The 26,030-nt window shown below is 36.4% G+C and overlaps 3 protein-coding genes and 1 pseudogene across 4 annotated transcripts; 2 read left to right on the top strand and 2 right to left on the bottom strand.

Moving 5' to 3' along the window:
* Nucleotides 1-1,152: 1,152 nt before the first annotated feature.
* Nucleotides 1,153-4,329, bottom strand: LOC113760842 ((+)-neomenthol dehydrogenase-like). Its single transcript, XM_027303577.1, has 5 exons — nucleotides 4,245-4,329; nucleotides 3,841-4,087; nucleotides 2,893-2,988; nucleotides 2,020-2,196; nucleotides 1,153-1,582 (listed from the first exon to the last, which is right to left on the bottom strand). The coding sequence occupies exons 1-5, from the start codon at nucleotides 4,277-4,279 to the stop codon at nucleotides 1,205-1,207; spliced, it is 933 nt and encodes a 310-aa protein (XP_027159378.1). The 5' UTR covers nucleotides 4,280-4,329; the 3' UTR covers nucleotides 1,153-1,204.
* Nucleotides 4,330-6,065: 1,736 nt separating this feature from the next.
* On the top strand, nucleotides 6,066-16,667 carry LOC113760334 (annotated as a pseudogene).
* A 1,251-nt stretch (nucleotides 16,668-17,918) lies between these two features.
* On the top strand, nucleotides 17,919-20,302 carry LOC113760846 ((+)-neomenthol dehydrogenase-like). Of its 2 annotated transcripts, XM_027303581.1 has the most exons (4): nucleotides 17,919-17,995; nucleotides 18,126-18,375; nucleotides 18,664-18,723; nucleotides 19,740-20,302. In XM_027303581.1, the coding sequence occupies exons 1-4, from the start codon at nucleotides 17,961-17,963 to the stop codon at nucleotides 19,755-19,757; spliced, it is 363 nt and encodes a 120-aa protein (XP_027159382.1). In that variant the 5' UTR covers nucleotides 17,919-17,960; the 3' UTR covers nucleotides 19,758-20,302. The 2 variants fall into 2 exon arrangements, with proteins under 2 accessions (XP_027159382.1, XP_027159381.1); XM_027303580.1 differs by lacking the exon at nucleotides 19,740-20,302 and having other exon boundaries at nucleotides 18,664-19,319.
* Nucleotides 20,303-22,452: 2,150 nt separating this feature from the next.
* On the bottom strand, nucleotides 22,453-24,530 carry LOC113760844 ((+)-neomenthol dehydrogenase-like). The gene is made up of 5 exons (XM_027303578.1): nucleotides 24,460-24,530; nucleotides 24,098-24,350; nucleotides 23,846-23,926; nucleotides 23,414-23,593; nucleotides 22,453-23,126 (listed from the first exon to the last, which is right to left on the bottom strand). Exons 1-5 carry the CDS (start codon nucleotides 24,474-24,476, stop codon nucleotides 22,746-22,748), a joined length of 912 nt encoding a protein of 303 aa, XP_027159379.1. The 5' UTR covers nucleotides 24,477-24,530; the 3' UTR covers nucleotides 22,453-22,745.
* Between the last annotated feature and the right edge of the window lie 1,500 nt (nucleotides 24,531-26,030).

Below are 26,030 nucleotides of genomic sequence, written 5' to 3'. Positions count from 1 at the left end.
TGCATGTTTGGAGTTTGGAAGAACTAATGACACTTTGGTTGGTTTTGTAGACTCAGACTACGCTGGAGATCTTGACAGGAGAAGATCACTTTCAGGCTATGTATTTTGCATTGGCGGTTGTGCTGTTAGTTGGAAAGCTACTCTACAACCTGTCGTAGCTTTGTCTACTACTGAAGCAGAATATATGGCTGTGACCGAGGCAATCAAAGAAGCCTTGTGGTTGAAGAGTTTATTTAGCGAGCTAAGTCTATATCAAGGTGTTATTGATATTCACTGTGATAGTCAAAGTGCCATACACTTGACTAAAGATCAGATGTATCATGAGAGGACGAAGCATATTGATGTGAAGTATCATTTCATTCGGGATATCATTGCTGAGGGAAAAGTCCTTATTCAGAAAATCAATACTAAGGACAATCCAGCCGATATGTTTACGAAACCTCTTCCAGTTTACAAATTCAAGCAGTGCTTGGATTTGATTGGTGTTCATTGTTGGTGATTTACGCCCATTGGGGCTTATGTGGAGAAGGTGGAGAAATTTTACTATTGTCGATAGTGGTACTCAAAATTATGCCAAGGTGGAGATTTATTAAAGTCCAGCCACAGCAGCAATTCTTGACTTCTTGCTGCAGCCGCAATTCTTGATTCTTGACTGTGGCAGAATTTTGTAATCCCACATCGCCAGAAGCTGAGGGAATAGCCTCCATTGTTTCCTATAAATAGAGAAGGCCTTTGAGAAGTTTAACTCGCACCACTTAAGAGAGTTATATGGGCTATTAGCTTCTTAAGTCATTTAGCCCATTCAGTCAAATATTTTAGGCTCTCTTATTTTGAGTTTAGGAATATTTTCTAAACTCTTTTGTAAGTGCCTATTGGCCTAGGAACCACTTTCCTACGGTCTTTTGTATTTCTTCTTCATAGTAGAAATATTGCTCCTCCCTCGCCCGTGGACGTAGGTCAATTTGACCGAACCACGTAAATCTTCTGTGTCTTTTATTTGCTTTGTTATCCGTCTTTATATGGTCGGTTTTACCGCCTAATTATTATATGGCCGGTATCTACCGCCTATCTATTATATGGTCGGTTATACCGCCTACTTTGTGCTAACTTGAGTTTGTCTATTTCCTGGCCCGGTCCTAACACAACATACATCCAAAAAATGGTATTCCTATTAGATGCATGAGCTTGCATTTGATTATTTTCATCAATAAGTTGTCACCTCCTTTCTTGAGAAGAACAAGCCAGAAGGGCCACCGTCAGGCAATAATGCAAGCTTTACAGAACCTTCAGCACCTTCTGCAGCAGTAGAAAATCCTGTATTGCAGGTTATATCTGTTTTGCAGTAGCCTGGACAAACGCAATTGATGCAGATAGTTGGGTATTTCTTGGCCAGAATCCTTGTGTACGCATTAATTGCTGCTTTGGAGACTTTATATGCTGTGAAAGTTGCAGGCCAACATTTAGCTTCTGCAGTGCCATCCTTGAAGTCCTTGAGAAATTCAGTTACCACCTTATCCACTCTCTCTTCTGTCAGGCTTTCGCCGTCGCTTAGCACCTCTATAGCCCATTGGTGGGATAATAACTAAAAACAATGTGGAGAACAATCAAGTCATGACTCTTGCTCTGAAATGGGAAGTATGTTTCAAGCGTTGAGTTCATGAAGAGAAAAGGATATGCTGAACTACAGAAGTACTTGATTCGCACCAAACGCTAGCTTGAGTACAAGATTCAACAATTAGGTTGATCACTAATTAATTTCACCAATAATTAACTTAAGCCAGTATATATGGATACTTTCTGACTTAAACACTTGCATGGTCTTGTCTAGCTTGAATTCAGATGGACGAAACGGGCAGAAAAAATGAACTGGTACCTTGAAATGGATAACAATTCAACAAAATATGACCTTATCAGGATTTAATTTTGATTAAGTCCTTCTCTTTAACCTTTTTAGTGTAGATATTAAAGCCAAACAAACGAGATATTTCGGGTTGCAAAAGCTTTTCCTAGGAAAGTTACCTCCAGCCTTCCCATGAGAGAGGATACATTTACAATTCTAGGCGAAGAAGATAACTGCAAGAGCGGAATGAATGCTTCAATCATCTGTTTTACACCATAGTAGTTAGTTTGCAGACTCCCTTCAGCCAAATCATATGTCTGAATGAGTTTTGCATCTGCTTTTATCTCAGGTACTTCCTGCATCAGTAAGACTGAAATCTTAGGACCAAGCACACTATATGTTGGACAGCGACTAAAAGCAGAATTTATGCAATGCATCAGCAGCAACATAGTATTTCAAGTCATTCTAGGAGCAAAAAACAAATTTAGTCAGCAAGTGGATGTGGATATCCTCAAAAGTTTTTAATCAACAGAAGAAAACTTTACATATAGTCAGTTATAAGGTGGTTTTCATGGCCAAATTAACAACTTCAAATCAATATTTTCCCCAACCCTTTATACTAATCTTCCATGCAAGTAAGGCTGGAACAAAGCCTTATCTCTTAATGTACTTTTTTGGCCAAACTGGTTATAGCAGAAGACAAGAGACAAGGTTGACTGATGTCTAACCCATGCAAGTTAGACAAACTATAGAGAATGGAGATACAATTTTGATTTTGGACCAGCAGGTTTAGCATATGAAGCAACCATGCATATGTCAAGCTCTGGTGCAGATTACTCAGACGGGAAAATTTATTGAAATAACATCAGCAAAATGCCTTGATGACACTTAATATTTGCTTATGAACTTGCTCTCCACGGAAAGCTCATTGCTATTGATAGCCAATACAAGATAGCGAGTAGATCATTCTGTGTAGTATATATACAATTTAAAAATCGATCCTATCAGGATTGCAGCAAGCAGACAAATTGCTAGTTACAGAAAAGACTTACTTGACCTGCAACTTTTAGATCATCCGCCATAATTATCTCTTTAATAATGGAAACATCTCCTTCAACCATTAGTCCTGCAGCTCCTGCATTGTTAACCTGCATGAAGTTCCAAAATTTCTAGTTTCACTTCTACATGAACTCGAAAATGCTATTAAAATGAGGTTGAAGTTTCAATTTTGAATGCTGTGCAACTATCTGCAAGTTGAAGTACCACGGGAGTTTCCCTTGGCCAGTGCTAAACAGGTAATGCAGAACAGACCCCATTAGCAAAAACTTAAAACTGAGGTACTTATCCAAGTTGCGCCTAACAAGATTGCTAACAATTATGCATTTGGCAGATGGTTCAAATTATAGGATATCTACTCTGGTGTGGTCGACTCATTTCAACCCTTCAAATGTAGAATACTCGATTAAGGACTCCTTGAGTAGATCTTTCTTTGTTTAAGAAGAACCATTTGACGATTAAAAATATATAATGATCCCAATAAGGACAACTTCCTTGGGATGCAAAGAATTACAAGCATCTGAGATCTTGCTTATAAATGAAATAGCTACATACCAAACCAAGAAGGAACATGAATGCATTGCCAAAAGTTTTCAATTCTAGGATTGTATTATCCCTTACTATATGGTCTCGGCAATAGTTGGGCAATACGACGTTCGAAAAGGAATTCAGGATTTCCATCAACTTCCACAGAAACAAAAGAATTTTCTTTTCCTGCTAAATATACATGGAGTGTAAATGATAGGAATAACATCTGTCTGCGGTCAAATTTGAGATCAGATTATGATTAGTACTGGACTCCTAAGAGTGCAAGAAGCCCTTTTCTTGTCTTCATATTATTTCGCGCTAACAAACAAATAAACCGAAATGAAGATGACATAAAGGATAGTTAGAAAACCACGTAGAAGGGAAGAGAAATTCAGAAACGGGTCAGCAGATGTTACCAAGATATCTAGTTTTCCAAAGTGGGATTCGATGAAATCTACAAGGGAAGCAATACTAGCTGGTTCCACAACATCAAGCTGATGGAAGACAACATTTTCAGAGAGGCCAGAATCCTTGAGCTTCTCAAAAGCTTCATTGCCTTTCTTTACATCCCTGGCAGTTAACACAACTAGGATTCCTTGAGATGCCAACTGTTTGCATATTTCAAATCCTATTCCTTTGTTTCCCCCTGTAACCACGGCACACCTGCAACAGAGTACTATAACAGTCTAACAGGAGTACCAGAAATACGAGGAGAAACAATATTGTATATAACTGTTGCAGGTTTCAGAAACAATCCGTGCAGCAGTGTTTTGATCAGACAATTAAAAGTGAAAGAGTCAAGCGAAAACGATTCGACAACCTGTTTTGTGCATGGCTGGTGATTGCTTCTGCCATCCTTGATCCAAGGAGAGATGCACTAAATCTTAATTGGTATGCTTGGAGGACTAAAACAAGCTTGGGAGTCCTTTAATAGACGCACATAGTATTGGCCTGTATTTATAGTAGTACCAGGTCATATTCGTAGTTAGTCGAAGGAACGAGGAAGGGAGCATCCGCCGTCCCCGTGACTACAAAAGTCTATTTAAAAAAACAAAACTTGGTGATTAATATTCTACAATTCCAGAAATAGCATTTTGGACTTTAAAAGTTATTGCATGGATAATCATTTGTACTTCTACTATGACTTTTTATCGTGTTGGGGCAGCAAGGTTTTGGAATTCTACGATTGCCCATCTCAGATGCACCATACAATATAAATACTAAAACAAAAAATAAATCAATGTTAAGACAATAATATGCAAAAGTACAATAAATTTTAACACTTATTCAAAATTGTAGTCTACAAACAATCTTGTCCATCTAATTTCAAATAAAAATCTAAGACTTTCTTTAAATTGTGAATACATATTTTTTAATCATATTTTTATTTCACATTTACCACATCGTTTTATATATATATATAGACACATATATATTAATTAATAAAAACTCTAAAAACTTGCGATCTAAGCGGTAGCTAACCTTTCCATCAAGTTGACTTTACACTCCATACTGTTAATGTAGAGGGAGGACCCGTCTGCAATTACGGTCAAATTTGGTGTACGATAAAACAAATCAATATGGACTCTTCATTGGTTCTTTTGCAACAGCCATTTGAGCTGCCGTTTATTTCAGTATTGGCCCATATTTCCCATGCCTGATCTGCGACATTTTTAACAATTAATTGAGCCCTATTTCCCATGCACGTTCTGCCAGGTTTCTAGCAATTAATTGATTATCTTTTTCCCCTTTGTAAATAGCCTTTCTATTAATTGCAAAATTGATGCTGCATTTAATGCTCTTTGGACAACTAAATGAAATCTGCCTTTGCATTCAATGCTCAACTTTTTAGGTCGACTGCTACATAGCACGAGCGATAGCGAAAGCCAAGCCGTGTAAAGGCGAGCAGTGCTTGCTCGCAGCAATAGCAAACTTGCAGCCTACTGAAAGCTTTTTTCTGCTTCGTTCAGGGACTGCAATGGGTGTTACAAGTTCTGACAGAAGAAGAACGGAGAACGGATTGAACAGGACAGGACAACCGGGAAAACTAACCAAAGCATAGATATTGATTTGAACAAAGGAACTTAAGAGAGATCAATCATTAACCAAAAAAAGGAAAGAAAGGAAAAAAGAAAGAAAGAAAGAAAGAAAAGAGGGTTCTGCCCAGAAAGATTTACAGAAGTAAATTAAGATCTAATGGTGCCATAGAATGGTCTAACGGGTAGAAAAATGACAACACAAAGTCATTTAATGGCTATCAAAACAGTCAACAAAGGTAACAGGAAATAAATGACCTAGGGAATTGCACATACATCCCTCAACAGCAGCTCGGAACTACGCCTCACAGCTGTTTTCTTATCCAGTTGTTAGTACATTGTCTATACCAATCACTGAATGCCACTTGGCACTCATTGCTGAAAGAAATTTAGATTGTTTTTGGATTGCATTTTCATGATTTTTCATGAAAAAAATACTGTAGCGATTTGATATATGTGAGGAAAAAAGATAATAGAGAAATGTGATTACGGAAAACGACGTAATTTTTCGACGAAAAATCGCAATCCAAACAAGGCCTTAGATTTCTATGTAGTTGTTAAAAATGGCTTAATTAAATCCATGCCTATTCGTTGCAATTGAATAAATAGTTCAAGAACTAAAATAAAGTAACTTCAGAGATAGTTTCGTCTCAAAAAACTTGTTGCCTCTGAAGAGTAATCAATGGCAGAATCCCCCATGAATATCCAGAAAAGGTACTGAAATTGCTATTTACCATTTTGCACATCATGTCCTTTAGGAAGAACCTAGCTAGCCAGTACCCAACCATCTCACGGAGTGATATACTGAATATTTTCAGTTTTGACAGGTATGCAGTTGTGACAGGGGCAAACAAAGGAATAGGATTTGAGATATGCAGGCAGTTAGCTTCTCAAGGAATCACTGTGGTGTTGACTGCCAGAGATGAGAAGCGGGGACTTGATGCCTTTCACAAACTTAAAGCGACTGATGGTCTTTCTGGTGATCTTCTCTTTCAGCAGCTTGACGTTGCTGATCCATCTAGTGTTGCTGCCATTGCTGAATTCGTCAAGACTCAGCTTGGAAGGCTTGATATCTTGGTATGATCAGAAATTCCATTTCTTGACAGTATTATCAGTTCATTTTCAACAGAATTTCTCTACAATCATGTTGAGTAACTTCAGTATGGTTGAAGTTTATTCACAGTTTTGATAATTTCTTGCTCTTTTGATGATCATGGAATAGTTAGGCATATATTTAGCTACTGTCTGGAAACAGTTTCCTCTTCTTTTACATACTATGGAACTATTAGGACCCTGCAATAGTCTACAAAATACAAGTTTGTTTTTAGCTCATACATGTCTACATCTTTCTTGTTTCAGGTGAATAATGCTGGGGTTGGGGGATCCATTGTTGATAGTGAAGCTCTAAAGGCTAGTGTAAGTTTTCTGTGCACCTTGATTAATTTAGCTCAGATCCAGTTTGGAATTTGCTTCCAAGTAGCAATGGACAGAGAACAACCCTAGAGCTTTGGGAAAAAGCATAAAAATCTGTTATTGAGCTGGCTTTTAATAACCTTTTTTCCCCCAGATATTCCAACACATCAAATAGCTAAAATGGTTAAGCATCTCTAATATGTTGCGAGCTTGATATATTCAGTTTAGTTGGAGGGTTATGTGGATTGGGATATATTCATCCTCGTTTATGAACATTGATCAATGCAGACAGTGGGGCCTGACTTTGACTGGAAGAAGATAATCACGGAGACATATGAGTTATCAGCAGAATGCTTGCAAATAAACTACTATGGTGCAAAAAGAATGATTGAAGCCTTCCTTCCACTTCTCCAACTATCTCCATCACCAAGAATTGTAAATGTATCTTCATCCATGGGGAGGTTAATGGTACTTTACTATACAATACCTTAATTCTTTAAGTGCATGGTTTTCCATTATGGAGGTGAGTGTCATTCAGCTTGATAAAACTATATTGTCACCGATCACAATTATTGATAAGCTAAGCTGGAAATTTCTTGAACTGCTTGATTGACACAATTCAGCTCCAATATTTGAGTTATCTTTATGACCTTTTAGTAGTTGGATTTGGCTAGAGAGTCTCTAAATTTAGTGAACTTTGTTTTTCACTGGTTTGTCTTTTTCTGAAACCGAAGCAAATAGTTTACTAACAGAGTTTGATAAAGCTATTCCCGAGAGTTTCAGTTATACTAACAAATATATTGCTGGCAGTGTACTGTTGATTGTCATCATCAGGATTCAGCAATGATTCCCTGATATAACCTCTGAAAAACCATTAAGATTTGAATGTCCCAGCCTCTCCAACTAATGGTTTCAAGCCTCTCCATAGAATCTTTCCATTTGGTGAAGTGTCTATAAAAATTAATTGCCAAAACAGCTTGCCTTCAGCCTGTATAGTATCAAATATGACTATTGGTTTGGCTTTACTGGTAATTTGCAACTCATGTAAACAATTAACTCTCATTTGTAACCATGTTTCAGAACGTACCTAATGAATGGGCTAAAGGAATCTTCAGGGATGTTGATAACCTCACAGAAGAGAGGGTGGATGAGGTACTAAATGAATATCTCAAAGACTTCAAAGAGGGCTTGCTAGAAGCCAAAGGCTGGCCTATAGCATACACCCTAGCTAAAGCGAGCATGAATGCTTACACAAGAATTGTTGCTGGAAAGTTTCCTAGGTTCAAGGTGAATTGTGTCTGTCCCGGCTATGTGAAAACAGATATAACCTTCAATTGTGGCATATTGACGGTAGAAGAAGGTGCTGAATCTCCAGTGATGCTAGCTTTACTGCCCGATGATGGTCCTTCTGGCGTGTTCTTTTTCCGCAAGGGATTGTCATCTTTTGAATGAAAATGATCATTCATGGATACTGAAACAGATAACTGCAGCATCTGAAGGCAATCTAATATAGTTTCTTATTAAATGGTTATCACGTAGTATATTGTAATACATTTTGTTGAATTTCAAATTCAGTATTCCGCTTTCCTGTTTCTCCTATCTCGTAACCACTTTTTTAAAAGCAAAGGACTGAACGTGCTACAGCTAGGAAGCATTGCTTAAAATACTTAAATTGGTGCAAGCAAGAAATAGGACAATGCAGCAGTTTTTTTTTTTTTTTTTTCAACTTCTGCTGGAGTCAAGTTTTCATCACAACGAGCTTAAGGAAGAAAGGACCGAACCAAGAGATTCTCAAAAATTTTAAATTCAAGAGCCCAACATAAGTCATGGTTACAATGTCACTTCCTTTCCAGGGATGTCAGTTAGTCATTGTTTCCATTCCACGTTCAGCTGTTCTTGTTTTCTTCCTAGTCTTGATAAGGTAAGCATATGCTGGCATATCAAATGGGGCATTTGGCAAGATTAGTTGACCAGGATATGTAAAAGGGTATACCAGCTGATCTAATCATTTTTCAAATGTTGCCTATTTTTTTTTTTTTTAACATTTAAAACGTCACATGATATATTTGTATACGAAGAGAACAGATTCACAAATGAACCGAGCCCAATGGACGGCAGATGAAAAGATGCTCTGAGTACACTGATAAGCTTACCGTTCCTGAACCCACTAAAATGCCGTATTGTCATGCATGCCGGGGGCAAGTCCAAATTCCGCACTTGCCATCTCAGAAGCAACCAATTGTATCCAGAAAGGTACTTGAAAACAAAAACTTAAAGTTGTGCCTATAAACAGCATTAATACTTTATGACCTAAAGTATTGCAGTTGTGACAGGAGCAAACAGAACAGAGGGATTGGATTGGAGATATGCAGCAGGCAGTTAGGTTCTCAGGGGATCACTGTGGTGTTGAGTTGACTGATGGAGACGAGAAGAGGGGCACTTGAGTTGATGCTCTTCACAGGCTCTGCGGTGGTTCAGGAAGTCTTTCTGGTGATCTGCTCTTTCCATCAGCTTGAGATTGAGATGCGGGGGATTCATCAACACTCAGCTTGGAAGGCTTGATTAATATCTTGGTATACTGTGATCAGAAATCTATATACTACCTGATGTCGAATTTTACTTTTGAATGTAAACAGGTAGGAAATTGCGGGAAATTTTTCAGTTCATTTTCTTATGTTTCTTGCAAGATTTTAAACTTTTAATTTGCTTCCTTTGAAGTGTGAAGTACTAGTATTAGATATTGGAACCTTTTTCCTATTCTTTGAGAGAGCGTGCGATAATTACTAAACATGTAGTAACAAATAGCGTGCGAAGATGTTCGTTCAGAAGAGTTGTTTGTTGTTGTTGGTCAAAAATTAAATTGCAAAAGATGTTTGTTTTATTATACCTTCTGTTTGCGACTTCATGTATGATATGCAGGTCCGTTTATATAATCAAAGTTCATTTCTCTGGATATATAAACATACTGCTAATTAAATGGCTCAATAAATAGGGCAAGTTGAGTGATTCCAACTCATCTTTAGCCTGAATTACTACTGGAGTATTTCAATTTGCCGGAAGAACAAGATGATATTATGCTGCATATTATCTGGATGGCCATCGAAACTTTTGAAGTTGAGTTTTGACTATTGAACTGTTAACAGTCTGATTTTGGCCATTGAGCTATTTAACGTTTAGATTTCAGGCCATGCCGTTAATTTTCATCATTAAACATGACAAATCTGAGTGTTCGTGCGATTCACGAGACAAAAGAAAAGAGGCATAATTAATGATTCAATCTGACAGAATGATCTGAAATCTAAACTTTAGAAAGTTTAATGATCAAAACCAGACTTTTAATAGTTCAGTGATCAAAACTCGACGATACCAAAAATTTAGTGGCCATCTAAATAATTTGCTCTATTATACTGCAGAGTCAAATCAATATACATTGAGGGTTTGGCCTTTTTTTAGCTCTGCACCACCAACTCACGAATCCCGCCGACCGATGAATTCTTGCAATTGTAGCCGGAGACAATGACGGCACTCACTATAAATATAAACATTACTATAACACAGCATTTTCTAGGTCTTGATCTGATTGAAAGCAGAGATTGAAAGCTGAAAAAGGGATTTGTAGAGGAAAAAAAAGTGAGGAAAACTGATGGTTTAGGAGGAGAGTGGACAAGATTTACGGTCAAATTAACTAAAGAATTGGTAAGCTTCTTTGTAAAAAATGGTTAGGTTTGGCACTGGAAAAGTAGACACTCTGTAACACGGTAAAAACTTATGGTCAAATTCTTCATTCTTATTGCCAAATTTCACCACACCACCGTATGTTGCACTTATTTCTAGGTATTATTTGGGAGACCTGAGAGAACAGAAATACAAGTATACAACTGTAGCTAAAATGCACCAACCTATGCCGTTGAGACCACTATTAATCGCTAGCACCATTTATTTAATACGACATATTCACAAGGTATGGGAGCGGATGGTCCCTGTAGCATTTATCCTTTTTATAATGTTTCGAGGATTCAACTTGTCATTTTTGTAAGGGATAATTGCAGAAACCTCCCTTGAAGTTTTTAATAGTTGCACTCACCTCCCTTGAGGTTTCGAAAATAGCACTAACCTCCCTGGAACTTAATATTTTAATAGCAAATTCAGTCCATGTCAGAGAAAGTACCATTAAAAAAGTCTTTTGAGAAGTTAGATAATAATTTTGTTCAATTTGTACCCTTTTTACCTCTTGTGAGTTTGTGTTAGTAAAAGAATGAAAAATATTAAAAGTTGGAAACAATTAGTGAAATTCAAGGAAGTATAAATGCATAGAGAATAAGTGGAACATAACAACTGGAAGAAGGAACGAACATACGTTCAGAAATTTGAAATTCTAAAACATATAAAGTATACAACTAACTCAAAAAACTTTCCTCCACTAATATGCATAGAAACTTTTCAAAAATCAATAACAGTATTTTTTTTGCGATTAGTTTGCTAGTTAAAAGTGAAGTAGCGGTGCCAAAAGAATGGCTTCATCAAGCCACTGAGAAAAATCATGGAATTCACCAAAGTGGCAAAATCAGAACAACCAAATGCCATAGTCAACACGCTACTTATCATCAATCTAAGAATTACTTTGATGCCTATTGCTATTGTACCTTTATTTCTACTTTTTTCCTCCTTCCATTTCATGAATGATTAAAATGAAGTGAACTCAACAAAAGCCATTAGAATTTATTCTCTTATGGAACCTTATTTGGAGGTTTCTTTCCCCTGCATTTTTCTTACTTCTGCTTCTCTTCTATGCAAATAATATATGATTTGGATTGTCCTCTCAAGTGCTGTCATTTACAAAATGGCGCTATGTTGGAGTATCAATTGGCACCATTTTGTGGCGAACACTTGTAGTGCATAATCAGAGAAGAAAAAATCATTAATTTTGTTTAATTAGTTGTCATGAACTTGTTTATTGTCCTAATATTTTTTGCCTCATATTTATTTACCAACAACCTTAAACTCTTAGAATATAGAAGTAAATTCACCTTATTTTATGTTAGTTATAGGCTCCAAATTTATGTTAGGGGAAGTTAGTGCTTTTTTCAAAATTTTAAAGGAGGTGAGTGCAATTATCAGAAACCTCAAGGGAGGTTTCTACAATTATCCCTCTTTGTAATGTTTTTGAGAATCCAACTTATTAAGAATAGTATTTTAATTGTGATATTTGTATTTCTCTTTTCAATTTTACCTTCATAAATTCAAAATTTGGATTTGAACATTAATATGCATTTGATTAAAAGGATGGATTATATTGGAAGACGAGACTATATTAAAAGAAGATATTAAAATGTATTTGGACTTTCTTGATAAATATTTCAAAATGAAAAGTATGACACTTTCAATAGGATGAGATAATAATTATGGTTTTGCTTTACATATATGCCCTTATTCCTTTTATTTCAGGGGACAAGTAGCGAAATGTACACGAAATTTTGTACGGATATTTTTTAAATAAATGCTAATTATTTGCTTTCCATGTATGCCCTAGTTCAGTATTTTTTTTTTTTATTTTAGGGGTAAGTAGTGAAACGTACATGAAATTTTGAACGGACATTTTTGAAAAGCTATTCCCTTAGTGAAACGTACACGAAATTTTGATGCTATACCACCAAACCTCTCAATCATTTCCCATAAAGAAAAGGGAAAATCACGAAAACTCCCACTAAGATTTGTGATGTTTTTCACTTTACCTTCTAACATTATTTTTTTGGCACTTTGTCTCCTTGACTGGTAGTCAAAGCATTAAAGTAGTAACGACTAACGATTAAAAGCTAAATGACAATTGTATTCTATGTAAAATAATGAATGAACAAAATTGCCTATGAATTCAGATCAAGTAATATTTTTTTCTCAAAAATACCCTTCCTAAAAGAAAAAGGCCGACTCTTGCTAGTGTATTTGCAAAGAAAAAATAAGAAAATTTGTACAACATTTTCAATTTGTACAACTTCATATTGGTCACCCCTTGTTGCAGATCTTGTTTCTCAAATTGCAAAATAGCATTTTCAATTCTTACAACTTCATATTTTTGCTTCAATCCTTCATGTTTCGCTTCCAATTTTTCATATTCCCTTTAACTACTTTAGTTTCTCTTTTTTCTCCACAATTCTTGATTATAATATAGCACAAAATTCTCTTCCATTGTCACAAAATTTGGGATCTACCCATTTAAAATAATCATATGCTTGATGATTCTAAAACAAAATAAAAAATATTTTTTAAAAATATTTTTTCTAGAAGTTAAAAAGGCATTAATTTATCGTAAAAATCATATCTTATAATTTGAGCATCCAAAAAATCTCGTTTTGAGATTTTTCAGTATCCATGATCATCTTAAAGGTGGTAATTTATTGTATCCACAGGTTTCTTAGCTTGGTTCTTGTACATGTTGTGGTAGACAACATCTAGATGAAGAGCAACAAAATGAATTTGAATAAGTTTGTGACAAATTTTCCCTTTTTCGGTTGCAAATGTAGGACTTGGAAGTTTAAAATCTTTGATGAATAATGAAATGATAACAAAAAAAGTTTTGGTTTTGAAAGGAAGACTTCTATTTATAAACAATGGATGAGGGCATTTTCGTCAAAAAATTTGAACATTTTAAATAGGGGAAGTTTTGTCCGCCCCAATGTTTCAACGGATCATTTGCTGAGCTGGATTGTCAGGATAAAATGTCGAAAAGACAACATTAGGGGGTAAAGTGTAAAACATCATAAACTTTAGGGGGAGCTTTTGTGATTTTTTCTAAAGAAAAAGGCTTAATTGATTTCAGGCACGGACCGCACGGTAGTGGATAGTTTAAGGGCAAATTTCACTTTACCCCCTGTGGTTTAGAGTTTTTTACGTAATTCCCTATAGTTTTAAAAACTATATATAACCCCCTCATGGTTTGGATTAAAGTGTTAAAGTGACGGGAATGATCATTCGTAACGGAATCGCCTAAAATGTCAAAAATACCCTTATGTAAAGTTGAAAATTATTTATTAACCAAGGGAGGTTATGTGTATATTTTGAAAATCATAATGAGGTTATATGATAAAATATTAAACCATAAGGGAGTTATATGGTAAAATATAAAAATCATATGGGATTAGTGTGTCATGCATTTATAAGGGTAATTTCCATATTTTTAGAAGTTCCATTACGAATGACTATTTCCGTCACTTTGGCACTTTAATCCAAACCATGAGGGGGTTATGTATGACTTTTAAAACTATAGGAGGGTTATGTAAAAAAATGTTAGACCACAGGGGTAAAATGTAATTTGCCCATAGTTTAATCAATTCCATGCGTATTCGTTGGCAATTGAAGAAACATATCAAAAACTGAACAAAGCAACCTCAGAGATCGACTCCTCCCGAAAATTTTGTTGCCTCTTCTGAAGTGAAGAGTAATCAATGGCAGAATCCCCGTGAATATCTAGTAAAGGTACTGAAATTACAACCTACATTTTTGCACATTATGCCAGTACCCAAGTGGCAGAATCCACTTGAGCCAGGACCCAACCATCTCACGGAGTGATATACTGAATATTTTCAGTTTTGACAGGTATGCAGTTGTGACAGGGGCAAACAAAGGAATAGGATTTGAGATATGCAGGCAGTTAGCTTCTCAAGGAATCACTGTGGTGTTGAATGCCAGGGATGAGAGGCGGGGACTTGATTCTTTTCACAAACTCAAAGGGACTGACGCTCTTTCTAGTGATCTTCTCTTTCATCAGCTTGACGTTGCAGAACCATCTAGCGTTGCTTCCATTGCTGAATTCTTCAAGGCTCGGTTTGGAAGGCTTGACATCTTGGTATCATCAGAAATCCCATTTCTATACAGTATCATCAGTTCATTTTCAACAGAGTTTCTCTGTAATTATGTTGAGTAACTTCAGTTTAACTGAAGTTTCCAGTTTGATAATTTCTTGCTCTTTGATGACCATTGAATAGTTAGGCATATATTTAGCTACTGTGTGGAAACAGTTTCCTCTTCTTTTAAATGCTATGGAACTATTAGAATCCTGTAATAGTTTACAAAATACAAGTTTGTTTTAAGCTCATACATGTCTACATCTTTCTTGTTTCAGGTGAATAATGCTGGGGTTGGGGGATCCATTGTTGATAGTGAAACTTTTAAAAAGGCTGTAGTAAGTTTTCTGTGTAAATTAAAATTAGCTAAGATCGAGTTTGCAATTGGCTTCAAAATAGCATTTTTTTTTAAAAAAATTATTAGAACTTTGGAAAAAAGCATAAAAGATCCTTACTGGGCTAGCTTTTGACAACTTTTTTGATATTCCCTCACATCAAGCTAGAATGGTTAAGCATCTCTATTTAAGTTTGTTGTGAGCTTTCGGTAACTGCTACTATCTCCTGCTACCGTCCTTGAGGGTTATGTGGATTGTGATATATTCATCCTCATTAATGAACATTGACCAATGAAGACAGGGGGGGCTGACGTGACTGGAAGGAGATAATCACGGAGACATATGATTTATCAGCAGAATGCTTGCAAATAAACTACTATGGTGCAAAAAGAATGGTTGAAGCCTTCCTCCCGCTTCTCCAACTATCTCCATCACCAAGAATTGTGAATGTATCCTCAAACCTGGGGATGTTAAGGGTATCGTACTTGTCAATATGAAATTCTTTGAATGTATGATTTTTCATCATGGAAGAGAGTGTTATTGAGCTTGATAAAAATATTGTTACTGATCCAATTAATGATAAGCTAGGCTGAAAATTACTGGAACTGCTTGATTGACACAATTCTGCGCCAATTGAGTTACCTTTATGAGTTTTGACCTTTCAGTAGTTGAATTTTGGCACAGAGACTCTAGATTTAGTGAACTTTGTTTTTCATTGGCTTGTCTTCTTCTGAAACTGAATGAAATATTCTCCTAACAGAGTTTGATAAAGCTATTCCAGAAAGTTTCAGTTGTACAAACAAAAATATAGTTGGCTGTTTACTACTGATTGTCATCATCGGGGTTCAGCAGTGATCCCCTGATAACCTGCAAAAACCATTGGGAGTTGAACGTCTAGGTCTCTTCAACTAACGATTCGAAGTCTCTCCTCAGAATCTTTGCATTTGGTGAAGATGAAAATTAATTGCCAAAACAGCTTGTCTTCAGCCTGGATAGTGTAAAATATGACAATTGGTTTGGCTTTACTGGTAATTTGCAACTCATGTAAACAATTAACTCTCATTTGTAACCATGTTTCAGAACGTACCTAATGAATGGGCTAAAGGAATCTTCAGGGATGTTGATAACCTCACAGAAGAGAGGGTGAATGAGGTACTAAATGAATATCTTTCAGACTTCAAAGAGGGCTTGCTTGAAGCCAATGACTGGCCTACAGCGTACCCCCTAGCCAAAGCGAGTATGAATGCTTACACAAGGATTACTGCTGAGAAGTTCCCTAGTTTCAGGGTGAATTGTGTCTGTCCCAGCTATGCGAAAACAGATATAAACTTCAATACTGGCATATTGACGGTAGAAGAAGGTGCTGGAGCTCCATTGATGCTAGCTTTACTGCCCGATGATGGTCCTTCTGGGGCGTTCTTTATTCGCAGGGAATTGTCATCTTTTGAATGAAAATGATTATTTATAGAAACAGATACAGATAATTGCAGCATCTGAAGGCAATCTCATATATTTTCTTATTAAATGGGCAGGACCTGTACTGTAATACATTTTGTTCAAGTTCAGTTCATTATTCCCCTTTCCTGTTTGTCCTATTTCATAGCCAGTATTTAAAAGTGAAGGACTAATGTGCTACAATTAGAAAGCTTTTTTTTTTGGGTTCAGAATCTCTTAAGTGTCAAGTTTTCATCAGTATGAGCAAAAGGAAACAGGGACCAAACTAAAAGATTCTTCAAAAAATTCATATCAAGAGTCCAGCACCCTTTGCTGAAGTGTATTAAGAAAATAAAGGCATGGTTTGGTCTCACTTCCTTTTCCATGGACGTTAGTTACTCCTTGTTTCCACTTCAACTGTTCTTCTTGCTTTCCTCCTTGTCTTGTTAAGGTAAGAATATGCTGAAATATCAAATGGGCATCTGGCATGATTAGTTAAATATAATTACCAGCTGATCTGATTGTTTAGAATGTGAAATGATATATCTGTATATCAACAGATTCATAGATGTATCGAGCCCAATGGACGGCAGATGGATATATGCCTTAAGTGCACGAATTAGCTTACCATTTCTGAACAAGTCAACGCCGTAATTTCATGCATACTGGTTGGCATTTGGCAATTGAATACCTAACCAAGGGCAAGTCCAAATTCCATGCTTGCCAGTCCCTAGTGATTTGTTTATTTTTTTTCCTTTCCTTTTTCTTTGGGTGGGGGTGGTTTTCTTGAAGATATGCAGTTTTGACAAAAGCTAAAAAAGAGATTGGATTGTAGGTATGCAGGGAGTTTACTTCTTTTGATATCATTGCGGTGTTAACCGTCAGAGTAGAGGAGAAGGGACTTAATGCTCTTCACAAGCTCAAAGGTCTAATGGCTTTTCTGAATTCTGATAATATTGTGCTTTTTCATTAACATGAAGTAGGCAATTCTTGAAGTGTTGCCTCCCTTGCCGCATTCGCCTGGATATGTTGGTATGATCAGAAACCCCAATACTCTTGTGGCTTGTGTACGTGTATAAACCAGTAGGTAATTTACTTTGGAAGCAAATGGCAACCTCGTCACTATATTCTATGCATACATAAGATATAAAGTTAAAAGAAGATTCTTGATCAGATGCAATTTTAGTATTGTCTAATGTTCCTCATTGACTTGAGAAGGTGGTTGAAGCAGGATAGAAACGAATCAAGAAAACGAAAAAAAAAATGCTCAATAGTGGCTCCCATTTGACATTGTTAAAATTAGACAGAGCCAAATGATTCGGATTATTTAATAATTTGGCTCATCAGATCCTCAACAGTACAACCTGGCAACCATTTAAATAACTGTTAAAATGAAATGGCATTTCCAAATTTCCAAGCCTTTTGAAGGAGTAAAACACATTATCGAGATTCCTCTGAAACACATCTTAATTCACCACTAATGGCTGAAACAAGCATCGGTAACAGCCCGAAAAGGTATTTAACTCCTAATACCTGTGAGCTTAGTGCATATCGGGTTTGTCTTGAAAACTAATTACACAGTCATATTTAATAGTCATCCCACAGTTTTTAATTTTTTGACCCTTTTTTTCTGTTTACATTGAAGATGTGCAGTTGTAACAGGAGCAAACAGAGGGATTGGACTGGAGATATGCAGGCAGTTAGCTTCTCAGGGGATCACTGTGGTGTTGACTGCTAGAGATGAGAAGAGGGGACTTGACGCCCTTCACAGGCTCAGAGATTCAGGTGGTCTTTCTGGTGATCTGCTCTTCCATCAGCTTGATGTGGGGGATTCATCTAGTGTTGCTTCGCTTGCTGAGTTCATCAACACTCAACTTGGAAGGCTTGATATCTTGGTATGATCAGAAATTTACATACTTGACGTCAAATTTTACTTTTGAATGTAAATAGGTAGGAATTGTGGGAAATCTAGTTCATTTTCCAAAGTTTCTTGCAAGATTTTTAACTTAATTTGCTTCCTTTGAAGTGTGAAGTACTATTAGACATTGGAACCTTGTTCCTATTATTTGAGATAACCTGTGACAATTACTAAACATTTACAAATTGAAAAAGCGCACAGCTAAAAATTTCTCTATATGCCACAATCATATATCCTTGTTTCAATTGTAATTTTGTTGTTTCAGGTGAACAATGCAGGGATTGGTGGAGCTATCGTAGACGAGGCTGCTATAAGAGCTGCTGCTGTAAGTTTTTGTGTAACATAAGTTGGTGCTGAACCAGTACACAATTTGAGGGTAGAAATAAGAGAAATAAACTGAAAATATTATTCATGGCGTTCAGAATTAAAAAAAAAAAAAAAGATCAAACAAGTAGATGAGCAGACAGGAAACATTTACTAAGGCTATTGGTTATTTGGCTAGCTTCCCATTAATTTCTTGATAGCAGCAGGTAAGTCGCACTATTGGGAAGAATCAACTAAACCAGAAATTGAAGTGTTGAACTTCTGAAGACTTTGCCTCTCTGTTAACTTTTCACATCTCATGCTCTTTTCCTGCATTCCTGTTCTAAAGTGATACTTTTTTGAAGAGGATGCTTGCAGGTAATGAGGGCGGGTCTGTGGGTTTCATACACTAATTCCGTTTAGTAAGTGTCCAATTTGACGCTTCTATGTTTATGTAGGCTTCTATGTTTTCATCAATGTAGGCAGCAGGAACTGAAATTAACTTTGAAGAGATAGCAACCCAGACATATGAGTTGGCAGTTTAATGCTTGCAAACGAACTATTATGGTGCAAAAAGAATGGTTGAAGCCTGTGTTCCTCTTCTCCAATTATCTGAATCACCAAGGATTGTCAGTGTTTCCTCATCCATGGGAAAGTTAGAGGTACAGAACTTGGCAATATACTTGCTCATGTATATGGACATTTATTCCAAATAGGAGGGAGCATGTATTTTGAGAAAGTAAGATGAAAGTACTCCCCGTAGATTCATTTGCAAATAAGTAGCTGATATCATCAGTATAGCATTTATCATCTGTATGGATTTCAACAGTGACTGAATATAACTCTCAGAACGATCGTGAGTCAGAATATTTGAGTCTCCTCGGTCAAAGACTCAATGTTCTTTGAACTCTAAACTGAGTTTACAGTAAGAATTGGTTTAATTTTCTGAACGTAACACAGTATTATCATATAGAATCTTGTTGTAGTTCTAGTTTATCGGCATTCTAACTCCTATATGCATTTCATACCATGTTTCAGTGTATAAAAAATGGATAGGCTAAAAGAACATTAGGCGATGCTGAAAACCTTACAGAAGAGAGGGTTGATAAAGTGGTCAAGGAATTTCTGCAAGACTTCAATGAGGGTTACCAAGAAGCCAAAGGCTGGCCTTTAGCTTATGTCATCTCGAAAGCAGCCTTGAATGCATATACAAGAATTCTGGCCAAGAGATTCCCAAATTTCAAGGTGAATTGTGTGTGTCCTGGCTTTGTCAAAACAGATATAAATTACAATACTGGCACTTTGCCTGTAGAAGAAGGTGCTGAAAGTCCTGTGAAGCTAGCTCTGCTGTCCAATGATGGACCCTCTGGCTTGTTCTTTTCGAGTAACCAAGTCACATCTTTTGAATGAAAATGAATCCTTTAGAAACAGTTGTTGTGGTCAAAGATTAAATTGTAGGCATGTACTTTCTAGGCATACTAGTTCCATGTTATTTTCGAAGATGAAGACTATGATTTGCTCTGTTAAATTTGAGACACTCCTTACCTAAGTATAAACAGTTATTTCCTGGTTTATGCAAAAGATGTTTAATACCTTCTGTTCGCGACTTCATGTATGATATGCAGGTTTGTATAATCAAGTTTATTTCTCTGGATATGAACATACTGCTAATGAATTGTAATAGGGCATGTCGAGTGATTTCCCCTATTATGACAACTCATCTTTAGGCCGAAGTGCTATATCAATTTGCCAGAAGAACAAGATGATATTATGCTAAACTCGCATGTGTAGATGCAGTTTAGCATGGCTAAAACTTGGCTGACTTTTAATGATGCCTAAATAATTAACCAAGAACAATCAAGGGCTTTCTTCTAAATGTCATGCACTACTTGATGGCAGCATCATTTACACTTCAATTGTTTCCGAGATGCGATTCTCATTGTCTAGTTATCTTGGTTTACTGGAGAAGGGTATCTAAAAAACGATAGATGGAGGTAGCACGGCAAATTTTATACGCATTTAAACTCTGGACTTGCAGTGTGAAGTTCTCTGTAAAAGGATTTTCAGAGGCAAAAATTTGATTTATGAAGAATCTTTTCAAAACTTTCCATTCTTCAAGGGGGAAATACTAACCACAACCCCTCTCCGAGTTCAGTCGTCCTGGTGAGTAGTGATTAGTGAACCAGTGAAATAACCAGCCAGCTTGCAACCAAGGGAATCAAAAGATTATCCTACATTTTGCATTTGAAGAAGAGACAAACATAAGCAACGGCAGATGCATCACAACTAAAAAGTAATTTAACGAAAGTTAGAAGATGGTCGGCTCGGCTGTCAACCATTTATGTGTAGAATTATAGTACATGCGTATAATATGCCGCAATACTTCCATGCCTGCCTGCAATAGCTAGCTTCTGGCAACCGAAGAATCAAAATAAATTAAGAACTCCGGCTTCCTATAAAAGCTCATCACCTATTAATGCCATATATTTCCCATGCATACGTGCTAGTACTTGGCAATTCAACAGTCATAACACTCAAACTCCTGACTCTCCCTACAAAACATCTTTGCCACCATTATCTAGCACACATTCATGGCATGCAGTAGCAACCAACGGCAATGCACAAAAGATGCCAACTGTCTGCATGTCTCCTTTCCTATCCCTTTTGTTTGCTCCAGTCACAACTGCATATCTACCCAGAATAAGATCGGATAACAAAGACATGCATGATCTCCCTTGTTGACTGCTACAGATGAGAAGAGAAGCTCAAACAGTCTGATGGCTATTCTGATAATGATTTGCTCTTTCATCAGCTTGAAGTGGCAGATTCTTCTAGCGTTGCTTCCCTTGCAGATTTGTCAGGATTCAGTTTTAGGTGGCTTGATATCTTGGTAGTGTTGGAACATTCACAAATTCAGTTCATTTCCGATGGTTTTCTCCATTTCGATTGTTTCCCTTTATTTTTAATTGTTAATCTGGTACTTCTCCTAATTTTGTCTTTTAACGTACCAGAAATTTGGAACGTCACGTATTAAGGATCCGCTCATAAACAAAACAAGTGCATAAATATTGGACTGTAGCATCCAATAAAATTTTCATTGTTTGTTCTACTTTTTTTAACAGTTCTTTTTTTTATATATATTTTCCACTGTTACTTTAACATTCTCCTTGTTTATTTATAATCTTTTTTCCCTTAATAATGATTTCAGGTGAATAGTAAAGGGATTCATGGATCCATTGTGGATGGTGAAACTTTAAATTTGTGCAGTTTCTTGAAGAATCTAGTTGCAATTAGCTAAGATTTTTAGGGCCACGATTAAAACAACTGTCAAGTTAGTTGACACAAAATCCTATTTTAGCACCATTAAATTCTCTTACAGCATTCCCAGATTGCCTAGTCTTATCCACAAATTGCTCAATTTTATAAGAATATGGGTTTATAGGGGGGGGGGGGGGGGGTAGGGGAAGGCTTGGAGGGAGGCTGGTCAAATGTATCATTTTAGCTTCTTGACAATCTTTTCTTTTTCTCACTTCGGAGTTGGCTTCTGATAAGATGGGATTTGTTTCCCATTAAGCTACATAGAAAAGAGACAGAATTCAAAAACCACATTGTCAAATTACATAATATTCCACCAATAAATCAAACTGAAATAATTATGCAACCTGCACATAGTAGTGTTTAAGCATATCCTTCAACCTGATTTTCTTGTTCCCTTCTTTGAGAGCATAATTTGATAGGAAAAGTATTACGCTTAAACCGAAAAAGGATGGTCCAATAGTAAAAACATAGGGTTCCAAGTCTGTCTAGATCTTTAGCACAGGTATGACTAAATTAGTTGAGAAGAGAAGATCTTGACAACATTAATTGTTGCATGACGACCAATGAAGCTCATATATGATTTATTCATCAAAACAAAGGATTCAAAACATTATTCTTTGGTGATTTTGTAGTCTAAATTGCAAGAAAAATATCACAATGTTGCATAGATCTATGGCCCGGTTGGGATGATCTCACATGAATGCAAAGAGATGAGAAGGATTATCTCTATCCAAGAGGTGATATTTCACTGCGAATGAAGAACAAGCCAGAAGGACCATCATCAGGCAGCAGAGCCAGCCTCACAATACTGTCAGCACCTTCTTCTACAGTCAATGTGCCGGATTCGAAGTTTATATCCGTTTTGACAAAACCAGGACAGACACTATTGATCTTGATGTGGGGATGCTTCTTTGCGACAACAATTGTGTATGCATTCATGGCTGCTTTCGAGACTGTATAAGAAGACAGGAATGAAGGCCAGCCTTTGGCTTCTCTGGAACCTTCTTTTAAGTCTTTCAGGTACTGATTGAGCACCTCATCCACTCTCTCTTCTGTAAGGTTGTCGACATCAGTGAATATCCCTCTGGCCCATTCACTGGGTATATTCTGAAGCAAATCGAGCAAACTTTATGTAAGCTGCTTATGGGATTTACAGTTTTCCCTATGAAATGGATACAGAGTTAAAATTGGGAACCAGGGTGGCTTCAGAACAGAGTTAAAATTCTGAGGTCATCAGAGAACTCGATGCATGGAGCCAGAATTATGTCCAAGGCATCTGTATGCTGTTAAGCAGCATCGTTGGTTCTTTTAAATTTGTGCCAAGTTTACTGTCCTGCACACAACAATGAAGAATCTACGTACTCGAAGAAATACAATTACAAGAAGATATGTACCTTTAGCTTTCCCGCGCCTGAGGAAACGTTGACAACTCTTGGTGATTGAGATAATTGGAGAAGAGGAACAAAGGCTTCAATCATTCTTTTGGCACCATAATAGTTTGTTTGGAAGCATTGTACTGCCAATTCATGAGTCTCTTTGATCGAACTGCTCCAGTCAACTTTATTAGCTCGTTCCTGCATTGGGCAAAACGAAGGAAAACGTTCATGTATTACAAGGACACCTATAAAAGGGCAGGTTTATTGACACATTGAAAGCTATAAAAATCATATTTTGCAACTAATTCCTGAGAATCTTAACTAGCAAGATGAGACAGGAAAAGAAAAGGACAAAGAACATGATCTCCAGAAGGAGGAAAAAGCAGGAGATTTTGGGAAATTGAAAGAGGACCAGAATCTTGATGATTTAAAGGTAAAATCCAAGTTTACCTCTTCAACAGCACCAGCTGCAATCGCAGCTTTAAAAGCATCAGAGTCTATATCAGCTCCAATAATTCCTGCATTATTCACCTGATCGATAAAACAAAAGAAAAGCCATGCATGAGCAGTTACAACTTACAAGATGCTGAATTTGGCATTGGGTGAAATTATCTACTTATGCCCATCTTGTCACCAAAGGGGAATCAGGTTTTACAGAAAATCAAAAAGTCAGATATTGGAATTGGAGTTAGTCTGTCATACCAAGATATCAAGCCTTCCAAACTGAGTCTTGATGAATTGAGCAAGGGAAGCAACGCTAGACGAATCTGCCACATCAAGCTGATGAAATAGCAAATGATCAGCAGAAAGACCAGCAGAGAATTTGAGCTTGTGAAGAGCATCGAGTCCCCTCTTCTCATCCCTGGCAGTCAGAACCACGGTGATTCCTTTAGAAGCTAAGTTCCTGCATACCTCAAATCCTATCCCTTTGTTTGCCCCGGTCACAATTGCATACCTGCCCCAAAAACAGAGCAAAAATGCCAAAAAATAGAGGCCTCATCAAAATACTTTGGCCAGGAAAATTAATTGAAAGCCAGACGTTAAATGTAAACACGTCGAAGTACCTCTTTGCTTCTGCCATGGCTGGTACGAGGAATCTAGATTTTTTTTTTCCTTTTTTTTTTTTTTGGCTAACGAGTTCCTATAATTAAGCCTCTACTCCACAAGCATCTGTATATATAGTATATACCCTCAAGCGCGGGAGTAGGGTGAAATCCACACCTCAGTCTAAATTCATAGCTTTAAAATGACAATAAAGCCCATTTTAACTTTATAAAAACTTATTTCAATATAAAACTTGTCTTTCTCGTGTTTAAAAAAATCAATTACAAGTTTTAATTAATTGAAATTATTTGATACCATCATCCTTATTATACATTGATCCGTTAGTATTTTCTAAAATTATACTTCAATCAACTTTGAAGTGCAATGTGCCGAAAAGATAAAAACATTTTCTTAACACAATTCTAAAAAAATATCTCATCTCCTCTTGCATGATAAAAAGAGATAAGAAAAACCAATTAAAAGGAAAAAACAAATGCCATCAAAACGAATGTGAAAAGTCAAAAATTTTAAGATCATTCATAATGATGTAAATTTTAAATCCAAATTAACACCATTTGCTTTCACAAAAAAAGGCTGTTTTTTTATTTAAAGAGTTTCTACTAAGTTCGGTTAATGCTATGGCTCTTTGGTCAATTTGGTTATAAAGGTATGGATTTAGATTGTGAAGGTGTGGATTTAGCTCTATCCATTTTATTTTTTTTCACGAATACAACTAATGAAGACCTATACAAGGACTCAATGCTATTCAACTACAACTGAAGTTCAAGTTGAACTAAAAAGCTTAAAAGAGTGATTCAAGGGCTTGAACTTAAAGATACAACACTTTATACTACTCTTTATTCAAGTCATTGAGTCTAGTGATGGTGGTTGAAGTGCAATCGGGTTCATGTCTTGACATGTGATCCGAATGTATTTTGTGTTTTAAATTCTTTATGTCGTTTGTTTATTTTATTTCCAGCCATGATCAGTTGATTAATTAGAGTTAGTTAGGAGTTAATTAAGTCGTTAATTTAATGGAATAAAACGGCTAAGGTCATGTTGACCATAGTTGGAGCCGATTTAGGATTTTTAGAAACTAGTTACGTGAGTTCTAGTTTAATTAGGATTTTTGAATCTTATAAAGGCTATAAATAAGTCTTAAGCCATAAATGCTATTTCTTACGAGGTAATAAAGGAATTTTTCCAACAATACTCCAACTCTCTTGTCTAAGAAATCCAATTTGAATACTTGAGAGATTCTCAAGTGTTCATCGACTTATCAACCAAAAAATGCACTTGGCTGTGACGTTTTCTACCTTTAAACTCTAATTTACTAAATTATTAGGTTGTGGGCTAAGATTCATCTTGGTTCATAATCTTATGGTTTAGAATGGTCAAGGGTTATTCTGCAAGTTCAACTAAATTCTTCGTCTAGATCCGAGATTGTGTGGGATACGAGTTCAATCCATCTTGGTGGGTTCGTATCAACAACGATACAATCTATTTACTATTATAATGTAATTGTAACAAATAATATAGCAAATACAACAATCACATTAACATGACGAAATTACAATAGTCTTTCCCACAC

This window comes from Coffea eugenioides, chromosome 2 (genome assembly GCF_003713205.1).
Source record: "Coffea eugenioides isolate CCC68of chromosome 2, Ceug_1.0, whole genome shotgun sequence".
NCBI classification, from domain to species: Eukaryota; Viridiplantae; Streptophyta; class Magnoliopsida; order Gentianales; family Rubiaceae; genus Coffea; species Coffea eugenioides.
This window is presented reverse-complemented; position numbering and strand designations above follow the sequence as displayed.

Coding starts and splice junctions, on each gene's coding strand:
- LOC113760846 (XM_027303580.1), top strand. CDS start 17,961: ATGGCTGAAACAAGCATCGGTAACAGCCCGAAAAG. Junction 17,996..18,125: donor ATCGGTAACAGCCCGAAAAG/GTATTTAACTCC, acceptor TTTACATTGAAG/ATGTGCAGTTGTAACAGGAG. Junction 18,376..18,663: donor TTGGAAGGCTTGATATCTTG/GTATGATCAGAA, acceptor TTGTTGTTTCAG/GTGAACAATGCAGGGATTGG.
- LOC113760842 (XM_027303577.1), bottom strand. CDS start 4,279: ATGGCAGAAGCAATCACCAGCCATGCACAAAACAG. Junction 2,989..3,840: donor TTGGAAAACTAGATATCTTG/GTAACATCTGCT, acceptor AACTTCATGCAG/GTTAACAATGCAGGAGCTGC. Junction 2,197..2,892: donor ATCTAAAAGTTGCAGGTCAA/GTAAGTCTTTTC, acceptor TTACTGATGCAG/GAAGTACCTGAGATAAAAGC.
- LOC113760844 (XM_027303578.1), bottom strand. Junction 23,594..23,845: donor CAGCTGGTGCTGTTGAAGAG/GTAAACTTGGAT, acceptor TGCCCAATGCAG/GAACGAGCTAATAAAGTTGA. Junction 23,127..23,413: donor CAGGCGCGGGAAAGCTAAAG/GTACATATCTTC, acceptor GATTTGCTTCAG/AATATACCCAGTGAATGGGC.